At 48.5% G+C, this 14,267-nt stretch overlaps 1 protein-coding gene across 1 annotated transcript in view; it reads left to right on the forward strand.

Moving 5' to 3' along the window:
* The window catches only part of LOC149344200 (nose resistant to fluoxetine protein 6-like), a 58,949-nt gene extending 45,059 nt beyond the window's left edge, over positions 1 to 13,890 (forward strand). Inside the window, exons 12-15 of the mRNA XM_089547174.1 lie at positions 6,037 to 6,157; positions 11,565 to 11,754; positions 11,914 to 12,056; positions 13,684 to 13,890. Of these exons, the coding sequence (XP_089403300.1) occupies positions 6,037 to 6,157; positions 11,565 to 11,754; positions 11,914 to 12,056; positions 13,684 to 13,890 (661 nt within the window). The remainder of the gene's footprint in view (positions 1 to 6,036; positions 6,158 to 11,564; positions 11,755 to 11,913; positions 12,057 to 13,683) is intronic.
* Positions 13,891 to 14,267: the final 377 nt, after the last annotated feature.

Genomic DNA, 14,267 nt, shown 5'->3' on the forward strand with positions numbered 1-14,267 from the left:
GATAATTAAGCTAACCTCACCTGGACAACTAGGGACACTCCCCGCACACTGGCTGCAGGAAGCTGTTGCTAATGAGCTTGGGAAAATTCATTTTCACTCTGGCTTTCAAGTATGGCCTCTTGAACGAAGCAATCAGTTTGCTGTCGACATATCGCATATGCATGCCAGAGACCATCTGATTGGACTGCAGTCTCTCCTAATTTCTGGAAAGGAGACACCTATTCAAGCTTATGAAACCATACGCCCCAGCCAGATCCGCGGGGTCATTTATCGTGCCAACGGGTTAACAAGCGAACAGCTCATGGCAAACCTCACGTGCTACTCGTGCAGGATAATAAACGCCAGGCCTATGGGCAAGAACGCAGCAGCTCTAATCACGTTTGAGGGCTCCAGACTTCCCCGAAAAATTCATCTGTACAGCATACTCCTTCCGGTGACACCTTATCACCCGAAGTCTATCATATGTGAGACTTGTCACAAAATCGGACACAGGGCAATTTCGTGTCCACTAGTCGACCAAAGTCGATGCTCGTACTGCGGTCGCCTTGCACATGGAAACCTCGAGGTTTGTCCGACGGAACCACTATGCCGCAATTGCAGAGGTCCCCACGTAGCCACGGACCCAAAGTGCCCTGCTCGGCGGCAGGCCACAAAAACCTTGAGGAATGGCATTTTCCGTCGTATCCGAGTATCGCGACGAAAAGAACGCAAACAACAAGCCGAGATTCTACGTGGTAACCAAACGGTGTCGACGACGGCGCACAAGAGCCCTGTCAGTACACAGCAATCAGCCTCGGAGTCAATTGTGCTTGTTAATCAGGACTTCCCTCCACTACAAAGTCAGCCGATGCAGAAGACACGAGACAGCGAACATAAAACTAAACGGCAAGGCGCGCACAAGCCCTCCACACAATCTGAGAGCAATAGTCAAAGGAATGCCACCTCACCTCTAACCGCAGTTTTTGAGCATACCGCGACGGCACCAAAGCAAGCGCGCATTTATCGGGTGTACGCTGAAACACTCCGTGATACGCAACGCGGCGCGCAAACGAATCTTGCAAAAGATATTTCGCGTACGCTACACTTAGATGAAAACCAGCTCACGCGCATTATCGAACTGGTTACTGCCGAGGTGATCAAGCGTATGCTCCCACTCCTGGGAATGTCACCGGTTTCTCCGAAACAAGAGCCCGAAATTGGGCACACATAATCTTCACTTCCGTGTACCTTTCAGTTTAATAATGGCAGGAATTAGCGCGAAACCACATGACATTTTTGCGTCGGACTCTCCTATATGGCTCTTGCAATGGAACTGCCGGGGAATCCGTCGCAAACAAGCGGAACTTCAGAGGAGACTGTCCATCACGCCAACGCCTCCTCTAGCTGTCCTGCTTCAGGAGACTGGCATTAATAAGCCCAATCTAATAGGGTACAAACCTTAGTGCACCCCTTCCATAGAGCACCGGCGTCCCGGGCCAGGATCGCGATCTGCGCCTCCAATAGCCAATGGGCAGGCATGCGTTCTTGTTCTGTCGCGCACGGCCCACACTGAACTAGATACTTCCGCGTGGTGCACGCAAACGCAGGAGGTAGCGGGAGTACGCCTTAGCTTAGATGGCGACCAACAAGCCTTAGTTTTTTCAATCTATGCGCGATCATTCGGTACTACGACATATCGAGTAGATATGTCTTTTGTAGAACACTTCTTAAGGATATATCCCCAGGATCGCGTTGTAGTTGGGGGTGATTTTAATGCCATGCACAGCAGCTGGGGATATCATCACTCAGATGCTAGGGGAAAGCACCTTTGGCAGCAAACTGTCAGAGCGAAACTGACCGTAGCCAACGACCTCACGCTACCTACTCGCCTTGGCCAGCACAAAGGTCAACAAGACACTTCCCCAGACTTGACACTAGTGTCTCATCCCAGTGAGATCCTATGGTCGAGGGCTGATGATGTCATGGGCAGTGATCATTATCCCGTGGTGGTCTCATGGGCTCCTCGAGGGCGAAAGTCATTACAGCGGCAACAACGCCGTCGAATAGAGGAGCACGTCTCATGGGACGATTTTCGTAGAATGCTCGGTACGGTGAACGCTCCCACAGGGTTAGACGAGCTCATTACTCAGATCAGCAATGCCGAGAAGAAAGCTACAACGAAGCTTTCAGTCGAGTTTGATGCCCCAAAGCCTGACTCCCAACTTTTGAATCTGTGGAATCGTAGGCTTCGGGCTCTCAAGGCGTATCGCCGATCAGGCCGGACACCCCATCGGAGGCGTGCTCTCACTCGCATCAGTCAAGAAGTTGAGAAGTATACTCTGCAGCTCGCTCTCCAAGACTGGAAGCTGCTGTGCCTTTCACTCAATGGAGCAGCTAACTTATCGAAGACCTGGCACATATTTCGAGCTATCCTTGGACGCAAGAAGCCAATTTCCCCTGCCCAATGCATGGCCTTGAAATTGAATGTCTCCCCGGCGAAGTTGGCTATACAAGCAGGGAAGGTATTTTTTCCCCAACCTGAAAATGCAGATGTCTTGCCTGCGGACCGCGTATCAGGTACATCAAACGATTACGACGTTCCCTTCACATTAGAGGAACTGGAGGCAGCTCTGTATGGCTCCAATCACAATAGCGCCCCAGGGCCGGATGATATACGCTACTCAACACTTCTGAACCTTCCCAAGTCACATAAAGTTGCCCTCTTGAAAGAGATGAACAAGTACTGGGCCAACGGTGATCTTCCTCTAGCCTGGAAGAAGTCAGTGGTAATACCAATTCCAAAACCTGGCAAGCCAAGTCGAACGTTACAAGACCTCAGGCCAATATCGCTGACGTCCGACCTTTGTAAGGTCATGGAACGTATGGCACTAAGAAGACTTGAATGGTACTTAGACAAGTACAACGTCCTGTCTCCTATGCAAGTAGGTTTTCGTCGAGGGCTCTGTGCCCAAGACATTCTCAGAAGGCTTTGTAACGACGTTCTCGCATACCCTAGCAGCGCACAGCTCCGAGTGGTTGTTGGGGTAGACGTCAAAAAGGCGTTTGATTCCGTGCCCCACTCGACCATACTTCGCCGGCTACAGGAAGTGGGGATAGGCGGCAACCTCTACCGCTTCGTGAAAGCCTTTCTTGCAGAAAGAACTTTCTCAGTAATGGTTGGAGATACTCAGGGTGAATGGCAACATAACCAAACAGGTGTCCCCCAAGGCGCTGTCATATCACCGGCTCTTTTTAACATTGCTATGTCAGGTCTCCCGCCAATGCTGTCGTCGATACCCGGTCTTAATTTTGCCGTGTATGCGGACGATATAACGTTGTGGACTAATTCAGGGTCCCCTGCAGAGCAAGAACTAGCCCTACAAACAGGCCTTAATGCCGCGCATGAATACATCAAGGAGTGTGGAATGGAAACCTCTCCCGAAAAAACCGAGTATGTGGTTGTCTTGAATGGTTCGCGGGTACGAGCCGAGGCCGAACGCAAACTTATCTCTCTTCATTTAGGGCACTCAGTAATCTGCCGGAAACAAACAATCCGTACACTCGGCATGCTTATTGACGAGGATGGAGGAGCCAAAAGCTGGCTTCATAACACGATGCATAGCTGTCATCAGGCTTTACACCTTATGCGCCGCGTCTCTGCGCGTGGATGGGGAATCAAGGAGGTGGGGCTCCGTCAGGTTACCCTGGCACTCATAACATCAAAAATCCTGTACGCATATTTGTACATGCGGCTTAACGCAACCCAACGCCTTCAGCTTGAGCGAATCAATCGCAAGGCGATGCGCCTGGTTACTGGTCTGCCGCAGTACTGCCCAGTAGTGAGCCTACACGCATGCAGCAAAATCAATGCCCTACAGGATCTAGCAGAGCAGCAATCGCTAGCGCAGCGAGTCCGTCTCTCCACAACGGCGGCTGGCCGAGAGATCCTGCTGGCATTAGGCTACAACGTTGACAACTTAGAGCCACTTTCGTCCGCTGCCCCGCCATGGGAACTGATCGACTTAGTAGATGGTATGCCATTACCAAAGAATATGAGTTCGGCTAATCCTCAAAGGCGCAAAGCTGCCGCCAAACGGCACGAGAAGACATCATACAAGTTAACCCAGGAAGGAGCCATCCAACTATACACAGACGCCGCTCAGTTTCAACATTGCGCCGCTATAGCTTGTCACGATTCTGTGTCAGATACCTCTGTAGTTCAACGGCTTTCCGAGGAACACACCGTCACCAATCTCGAACTCATTGCCATACGACTTGCCATTACTCGAATAGTAGAAAGACAAGATCCGGCTCCTTGCAGCCGGATCTTTACACAGATTCACAAGCAGCGTACCCCGCCTGCCGCGCAGGGGGAGTTGACTATGCCGTTCTCAAAACTATTAGAACAGAAGAACAGAAGCCCGTCGCCTGCGAGAGGAGGGCTACACTGTCATTATGAAATGGATTCCTGCACACGAAGGAATCACTGGAAACGAAAAGGCACACCAGGCAGCGCGCGCAGCAGCTCTTTCCGCACCTTTGCCTGGATCCACATTCGTTTCCGCTTCTTGGCCCCCTGATGACGTTGCGCACCCGTCGTCGCCCCACATGGATAGGGCGGAGACATGGCATCGCGCACAACGCTATCGTCGCAGCATACTCCAGCACTTGGCCAACCCTGAGCAACTATATCGCCGTCCACATAGCGCATTAAGGAGAGTGGAGGCAGTGCTCCTTCGCCGAGCCCAGACCGGCCAGCTTCTATCACCAGCGAAGCTGCACCTCATAAACCCGCGCTCATACCCGACTCCTCAGTGCCCGACGTGCCCTGCCAGAGGCACGGCCGAACATCTCCTGTGGAGCTGCCCTACCTTTGACGCAGTACGGGAGAGAGCACTCAAGTCCCTGGGCGGGCTTCGACCTGGAACCCTGCAGGAATGGGTCGATCCGCCATCGCACATCGGGCCATCAGACGCACTCCGGCTCTGGCGAACTTTTCTTTCCTACTTCAAAGAAGATGAAGGGCCAGGCCATCACTTCGCGGAGCCGACCTCGGGACGACACTACCTCGAGGAAGAAGCGGACACCGGTCCCCAACCCGCACTCCGACCTTCACCCCCACCCCCATCCTCACCCCCACCCTTAACCACTACCCCACCCCAACCTCCATGAAGCACCTTAGTTCTGCCGCAAGGTATCGGCCTACGAAATGCAGAAATAAAGACGTTAAAAAAACTTAAGGCCTTAAGCATTTACTGCCATTTCTTTTGCGCGTGCGGCACGAGTATTATTCTCTTCCCACAAGGCCCATCCATTTGGTCAGACATAAACCATGACGAATGGAATCATAAGCGCCTTTGTGCTGTCATTAAGTCCCTTATCTCTGAGGAATGTTTTGGCATTTTGTCATTATTCGTCCTTGTCTGTGTTTCTAAACCGAGCGCCTGAAAATTGCTGGGAGGCCTTTTTTGTCTCCTGCGTCGCAGGTGATAGCTCCCAATAAAAAAGGACGAAGGAATTATTCAGAATAAAAATCTTTACAACATAAGTCTACAATTTTGATACAACAGCAAATAAGTTCCCCAATGTTTCTTTTTCTATAATGTAGCACATGTCCCCTCAGAACGGGGTTTACGGAACATCTCGTTCCAAATTAAATACTTGACATTCATTTCACGCTTTATGGCTTTGCAATATCCTTGCTGGCTGCTTCCACGTGACTGCAGTCCCGGATGATGTGGTGGGAGATATTTAGGACTGGACAGTACTGCCCGAACACTCGTCAACAAAACAGGGTTCCATGCAGTAGAAGTCGCGTTAATATGCCTATACACCTTACTTGCCGTGCCCCTGTCTCGACCTTTCTTTGTCGAACTAAGCTTCCATTCAGAATCGTGCGTTACCAACTAGCCCAAACTGCGATTTTGCTTAAGTTCATAAGCGCCGCACGTGAAAAAGCTATTACACAGGAAACAAGTTGAACATTCAGTAGCTGCAAGAAAAGTGGCATTTTGTGTTTTACTTACGCAGCTGTACACATTGTTTTATGTCTTACAGAAGGACATCGAAGACCTTCAATGAGTACTACCAACGGCCTTTCTACCACGGCTTGTGCTACTTCGGCGGGTGCATCACATTCCTCTTAATGGACAACTTCAGGGAGCGCAAGATCGCCAAGGTTTGCTATGAGCAAAAGAAGCGAACCATCTTTTAAGCACACGACAGAGCGCAGCGTCGTGACGCCAGCAGCCACTTCTGGTGGCAGCTAATTTGTTAGAGTTGTTATAGGTACATTACGCCACCATCAGATGTCCAAGAATTGTCCTTCCAAGGCTACATTCGCAGATTATTGTGAGGACAATAGTAGCGTTGTAACGGAAGCATCAAGGCTTGGATTGGCACAAAACGGAGAAAAACCATGGACTAAAAATCCAGGGGACACTTATGCCCAAACTCTGAAAGCTTCCGTTCCTTCAAAGTGTTCCTAACCTTACGTGAGGCCTCCTTTCTGCGAATTTTCAATGGAGGAAGCTCTCCTCGCCTCTCAAGTAAGGAACGCATGCCGCGCGTCTGGGTTTAAGGGTTTCTTCACAAGATTTACGCGAACGCCCTTATTCTATAAAAAAAAATAGTCGCACAACTATCTAATTTTTTTTCTAATACACAGGAGCGCCAATCGGTACAGGACCGATTTCTGTCGCCGGTTGTGCTGAAATTATGCCCATTCCCATAGGCCAATAGGACGCCGAGTAGGAAGTTGTACTCCCGCGGCGACAAACACGGCGGCGCCCTTATAAGCTGGACCCCTCGATTCGGTCTGAATTCGTCGTTGTTACTGCCTTTTTCAGTGCGTTCGCTTGCCACAAATGGGGCATCGGTCTTTCGCTTCGTCTCACCTCGCCTCTAAGGAAACGTAGGATTGATAAATTTGCCTAATTTTTTTGTTTACATTGACGATTCTGCCGCTTTTAGGCTGAAGAGGATTGTCGGTTTGTAGAACAAAGTGTTTCTATCACAACAACCAGATGGCGGCACTAGGCTGAGCTGGGCGGGAACTTGCACATAAGATGCAAAAGGAATAGCCATGCCATTGCGTCGCTGTTTGCATACGCTGAACTAAAAGTGGGAATGTGAGAAATGGCGTAACGTCTTGCAAAATACTAGCGTTTAGCGTACGTCAGCAAGCATACGCTCATGGTATATAGCGTCGATTTATGCTCTTTTTTAACCACATCTCTGTACGCCACGAGCGGCGACGTGGTGGCCGGGAGGTGCCCAAGTGTGACCGAGCCGTACCCGTGTGGTACCTGAACAGAAATTCTTCCTCTGAGTGCACTTCCATTGGATTCACCGCGTTGCGAAGCCACCTAGCTGTTGGAGGATACAGGTACACTTCATCGAATGCATATTCACAAGCACGGTCAAAAAATAGCGTCTAGTCGCCCGCGTAGCTGTCAGTCCACGCTGTAATTTTTTTCCCGCTTGCTCAGCTACGCTGACGTCGGGGTCGGGTCCTTGCGTCGCGTCTCGCCACCCTCGCGAGACTGCGGAGTCACATGTGACAGTAGTGAGGTGAAGCACTCATCTAAGGGCAGGAACGACTAAAGGACGCATGAAGGCAGCTACTATAGTCGGATACAACTTAAGTCTGCAGTGAAGCTCCGCCCAGATTCATTTTATGTGAAAGACCACACGACATGCATACAAAGCCTCACTTTAACCACTAGCGCGCCTGCGGAACTTATGGGTAGCGCGCCTTATTGTCAGTGGTTCGATTCGGGACTAATTACCCGACTTTTCTTTCGAACGCTATTCATTTACTTTCTATTCTAAGGTGTCCTAAATACTGAGTCAAATTTCGGCCTTCTAATCACCAGTTCTTTCATTTTTAATGATTTTTCAAGTTCACCGCTTCCCGTGTGATGTAGTCAACTTCCCTACCAGCCCGAACTTTTTCGCTCACTACAGATGATGCAGTTTTCTGCAAAGAAGGAGCCACAAAACTATAGCTTTAAAATCGCCTCGCCCTTCAATACAGGCATCTATCATCGGCACTCTTCCCAATGTCGAGGCGATGTCCGAATGCCCACCGGGGTAGCGCGGCATAGCAGCAACCATGCATGACGACAGTGACAGGCGCGTAAGAGAGCGAGGCGTAGGTAGGAGGTGCGTACCGGTTGGGGAGGGCAGAGGAGGTAAGGAGAATAGCGGCGTGCACCTGACATCGCTTAAGAAGAGTGAAAGGGTGCACGCTGGCGAGAAGGCTTAGCGGAGAGAGGTGTTTGCCGGCTAGATCGCGAAGAAAAATTACCGAAGACACTTTGGAAATTCTAAAGTGTGCTTGGCGAAAGCCCTGCGGTCAACCCACAGCCGCTTCCCCGAATCGCTTGGCGTGGAATCACTGGGCCGCTTCGCAGCCATGTGTCTCACTCACTCGACTGCAACGAGACGTCTGGCGAAGGAGTGGCGGTGTAGCGGCCACCGCCGACTAGCGCGTTCTACCGCTTCTGTGTGACGTCACGGTTCCAGTGCACAGCTGCACCTCCCACTGGCGCGCATCGCCGTCTTCTTCATCTTCTTCCGTTCACCGTGAATCCAAAAAATTGGCTGAGCTTTAGTTCTGGTTAAACCGGGGAAGTTGCGTAAGCAGCGTCGAGAGCGCGCGTCTAGGCGCGCGGCAGCGGCGGCGGCGCAGCGACTGTCCTGCCACCTGGTGGAGCGCGGCTGAAACGGTTGCTATGGCAACTGCTCTCGACACTGCTTACGATGGCAAGACCGTCGCTGCGCCGCCGCCGCGCGCCTAGTCACGCGCTCTCGACGCTCCTTACGCAACTTGCCCGGTTTAACCAGAGCTAAAACTCAGCCAATTTTTTGTTTCTGCTCTTATTTTTGTTTTCTATTTCTTTTATTTTATTTGTGAAACTCCTGCATTCATTTGATGCGCCTTTAATCATGCTGATACCCTAGCCTTCGTGGCGGAGTGGTAGCGTCAAATGCCAAAGGCCTTGTTTGGATTCCCAGCCTCCACACAGTTTTTTTTTATGTAGTGACGCCGAAACGCTGAAACAGTTGCTATAATTACGGCGCTCCATCGCTTTGACTTCGCTGGGGCTAAAAGTCAACTGTGTCCACCGCCGGGAGCTACGCGACGGCTTGAAACCTGGCGAAGTATTGCTTACGCAATAAAAGGGAAACCGAAGTGAAGAACAAAGTGCTTGCGTACTGAATTCACATTTGGACTGAGTACCTCACTAGCAAACAATCCGTCTAGTCGGGGGGTTAATTAATTATTGAAAGAGCCACCTGCCACACAGTTGACAGGTGTCAAAATAAAGAGGGAAATCTCCCCTTTCGTCTTGCAGGGGAGAGGTGGAATAATAATAATAATAATGATTTATTTCCATCACCATACAGTGTTGGATGGGATGGGAATAAAAGCGGTTATCGCTTGACAAGGTTCCCACCCCTGTACAGCAAGTAGGCAGTTGCATGCGACGGCACTTCTAAGAAAATAAAAGAGAAAATAGAAGAGACAAAAATTTAAATTAAGAAAAAAAACAGACACAACGGAAGACTTGGATGCAATGAAAGTATTTGGCGTGCTCCTCATTACTGCTTAAGCGGATTCGAATAAGCGCATGATTTCGCATTTACTCCGCATCAATGAAATGGGTCGCCCTAAATTTAACCCCGTATTAACCCCGGCAGGACAATCACGAAGATTAACGAAGATACACAAAGTTAAGCAAAGTATTTAGTTTTTGGTTTTATTGAGCTTAACGAAGTGTAATGGGGGTTAATTTTTTTGGTACCAGCCCTTTAACGGTGTAGAATGTTTAGAAGTGTCCATTTGTGAGTCTCGAGGGTTTGACATCCTAGCTACGGAGCGTACTATCTTTGTTATGAACAGCCGTGTCCACTGTAAACGCAAACATTTTCATTGGCAGTGCACTCGAAACAGTATATAAACTTGATCATGAAATTTTTGTATATTTTCAAGGCGAAATGCAAGAGAGGTATTATTGATGCGCGGAAATAATGCAGCGCGTAAAAAGCTTTCAGTTGAACAAATAATCAGCAGCCTTCCCCAGGGGTGCTCATCGTAGACACCAATGTTGATATGACGCGCAACTTGCATGAAGCAATGAGCAATAAGATATAAAATACATTTTTTTACCACCATCTAAAAGCATAATGCTTAACTGTGTATTTAACGTAGCCATCTGTCACAATATCCGCGAGTGAACGCTGCTCTATTAACTTTTCCGACAAAAAGCAGGCAGTCGCATTGAAATCAGGATATTTTCTGTTCAGCTTGTAATTAGGGGTGTGCGAATATCAAATTTTTCGAATACGAATCGAATACGAATACTTGATTCCGAATATCGAATCGAATATCGAATAATCAAGGACTGACGCATTTAACCACTACAAAGCATTAATTTGAGCACCCAAGAACATCACAGTTCAACTATCGATGACTAAATGAACACAAAAGGTGTGTGTGGCTGCACAAAAAGTACCAAAGTGTCCAACATTATTCTTTGAAGAGGGAAAATATCCGAGAGGACGGCTAGTACACGGCATTGATAAAGGCTAGCTTTCCATCAGCACAAAAGCGCGTTGCTGGGATGAACATAAAAGGTTGTCGTGAAGGAAAACCAGCTGCTACACATGGTCAGGCAGTAGTATTTCCCTTCTAGCTGAAACTACTACTCCAGCCAAAGAAAATGCCCTCTCACTTGGCACTGACCTGGCACGTATTGCGAGGTACCTCGTGCAGAGCTCTGACTATTGCAGCTTCTCAGGTATAGCCACAGAAAAGCTCACCAGCGCAGTCAGCTATGACATGGCCCTTGGAGGAAGGAAAAATTTTCCTTCCTCAATGGAAAAATTCGAAGGAAACATTTTCCTTCATCCATGCGCATTGCTTGGCGCCGCCATGTTGTTTTGTCTCTGTCGATAGGGCTTGCGGACCGAAATGAACGCCGGTGCTCACAATGAATATTCGGCTAGATACGAATATTCGAATATTCGAAAGAACACGAATACTTGGATTTCGAATCGAATACGAATATTAAAAATTTAATATTCGAAATATATTCGAAAATTTCGAATATTCGCACACCCCTACTTGTAATGTAACCTTTCATCGGCCTGCCGCGCTGACTTACAGGCGAGTCCGTTTTCTAGATTTCCGGTTTTTTGCAAGGCGGTAATTGACTGCCTCGGTAAACGGGAGTATGTAGCGGGGGATGGCGCAGTCTGCCGCATTTCTCAAACTATCGCTGTGCAATCTACACAAGAGAGTAAGATAACTTGCACTGGCGTCATCGTCGCTAATAATAAAAAGAAAATGACGGTGCTGACCTGAGCACATGCCTATAACTGTTTTGCTACAAGATACAGCATCAGGGCACTTTAATATGATTATGCTAATGGTTCACCTTCAGATTCCATCACCTTGGACGCTATCAGCCTAATCAGTTCAGCGCTGACAATTTCTTCGGTGCACAGCAAACTGAAAGCGTACAGTTTCTCTGGGACGTGCACTCTTCGCTGGTTTCGCATCTTTCTGTCGCCAGGCCGTGCAGCTAGCCGGCTGGTGCGTCACTGCGAGCAGTATGCTGTGCTGTGTCTTCATGAAGTTCTCCTGGTACAAGAGTCCGCATCCTACGTCGTGGGCTGGAACCCTGCTGGCCGTCTTTTCCGACCGCTTTCTGTGGTGCATCTCCCTTGCCTGGATCACGCTGGCCTGTTCCACGGGCAGAGGCGGTAAGACTGCATTATGTAACGGATGGTAAAGCTAGAATAGGTTGACAGAATAGTTAAGGTATACCTATCTAAGCTTTGCATATTCCAGTCGTTCACAGCCTTGTTACTTTTACTTTCTGCCCACTTGAAGTGCAGTATATGTGGGTTTTATTTTTGCAGGCCTCCTCAGCAGGTTCCTCTCCAGCAACGTGTTTGTGCCGCTGAGCAAGCTGTCATTCGGTGTCTACCTCATCCACGTGCCATTCATCGAACTCGTGCTGTACTCATCCAGGGAGCGAATATATTTTTCGCACTTCAACCAGGTATACGCTCCCACATGACCGACGCGCCCTTAGAGAGGCCACCCGTGCAAGACAATGCACGACCAAGTGAAGCCCCGCACCAAGGAAGCATGTCCTCTCGTGCAGACGTTAGCTCGCTTGTGTAACGCGAGCATTCGCTTACTGCCAGCGCGATCAAGTAAAGGAAATACTTGAAAGTGTGGGGCTTCAGCCTATCGGTCGGCTTGGTGGGCTTCTACCGCGGAAAAAAAATATCGCTTTCAGGGTAGCAGTGTCAGCTTTTTTTTTTTTGTCTGGAGTGCGGTGCAGCTCAGGCTTAGTTTTTTGAATGGCTGTCTCTCCTTTTTTGGACATGTAAGTTCAAGTACCGCCCGCCGCGGTGGCTCCAGCCGCGGGAGTAGATTTTCGATAAAAAGCGATGTTATAGAGGCCAGTGTATTGTGCAATGTCAGTGCGCGTTAAAGAACCCCAGGGGGTCGAAATTTCCGGAACCCTTCACTACGACGTCCCTCATAACCTGAGTCGCTTTGGGACATTAAACCCCGATAAACCTAAACCTTGCAAGAGGCTGCTATCATTGATAATGCAGCTTTGATAAGCGAGAAAAAGTGTAAAAACGAAAAGAAATCAAATACGCCTACCGCCTCCTAGAGCCGATTCCACAAGTAAACTGTGGACCCAGCTTCACCTCGGATCCCGGAGGCTAGGCTGTACTGCACATTCACTTCGGAACGGTAGTCACGGAGTAGTGTATACTTCACGAGTTTGAAAGGATGCGGGGAGGCGATTTTTTAAATGCGATTTTCTCGGAAACAATTGCGTCTTTTGCTGCCGAACAAGCATCGACACGAGCAGAAAAAGCCGCAGAACCGAGTTTTCCTCACACAAAATTCTCTGGCAAATAAAGTTGCCCCAGCATTTCTTAGAAGCGTTTTATTTCTAAACAGATCTTTGATGTGCGCAAAGGATTTCTCCCTTCTTTATTTGTATCTGTTGTAGCCTCGGTGGTTTGGTTGTGTAAAAAGCGGCACCGACTATGCAATCCTAAAAATAATTGAGGCCTGCAATGTGACAAAAAAGAAGCAGTTCTGGCCAATCCTGGAGATTTGTGTTATAATATCTAAGGGCGTGAACTTTGGGCACCATTTTTGGAACAATGTTTAGAAATTTTGTTTTTGTAACTGAATATGATCGCAAGAATTCATTTTTGATCTTTTATATTCGTGCTTGTGTACTCAATTCGTCAATGTGCCAACGTATTGATAGAACCGTTAGAAGTCTGGTAGAAGCGAATCGATGCAAAGTCTTCAAGTAATCGTTGAAGCAATATACTTAATCGGATCAGCTTTTTTCACGCTATAGAGAGCATTCGTCTTGACCCTTCTAAACAAACCCGAAGTTTACTGAGAGTTGCTGAAACGGCCTGGCTAGATGGAGATCACAATCCGCTTGTGCCTTGTCAGTAATTAGGAGAAAAATCGCTTGCGGAACTTTACATGGCACGGTCGCGCGCTGGCACTGATAAGCAAAGTACGCTGATGAAAACAATGAATCGTAACAAAGCCCATGAGGCGATGAATTCTTTGGCATAATTAGAACCAGTCCTCTCCCGGATCCGCATAATGACGCACCATGCATCTCGTTTCAGGCGTCCCTTTTTTTCTCGGTTTTTGTTTGGAGTTTGCTACTTTCCTACCTGGCTTACCTGGCGTGCGAAGCTCCAACCAGTGCACTCGACAAACTGGCCTTCGGCGGGCTCAGAGGCAGCGGAAGTTGGTCGAAGAAAACCCGGGAGAACACTGTCGACGTTTCAGCAGATAAGAAGGCAGAAGAGACAAGTGCTTCCCGTCTCTAACTCTAGATAAAAGTTTTGTGTTTCGGAGCATGGCTATTTTTTCGAGATTTTGTTCGTAGCCTGGCTTATGAATCTTTCGATGCAACACAGGAGAATTTATGAAAAGATAGCATCCACTGTGTATGCAATGAAGGCAGATGTTCACCTTGTAGCTGTGAAATTAAAGTTCTTCATTTGAAGACACCCAACTCTTAAATTTTCTCTCCACTTACAAATACCTGTAATAAAATGCTGATGTTTGGCGTGTTTCCCGAAAGAATGAAAGTTGCACTTTTTTGCAAGTTAAATGAATGAATGAGCTCAATAACTACTGACCACAATCAGTATGCTTGCTTTCGGAAAAACTGTCCTCAGGCGTGTTGTTTTTAGAAGAGTGC

The sequence above is a fragment of the Amblyomma mixtum genome, chromosome 5 (assembly GCF_055824585.1).
Source record: "Amblyomma mixtum isolate Tamu chromosome 5, ASM5582458v1, whole genome shotgun sequence".
NCBI classification, from domain to species: Eukaryota; Metazoa; Arthropoda; class Arachnida; order Ixodida; family Ixodidae; genus Amblyomma; species Amblyomma mixtum.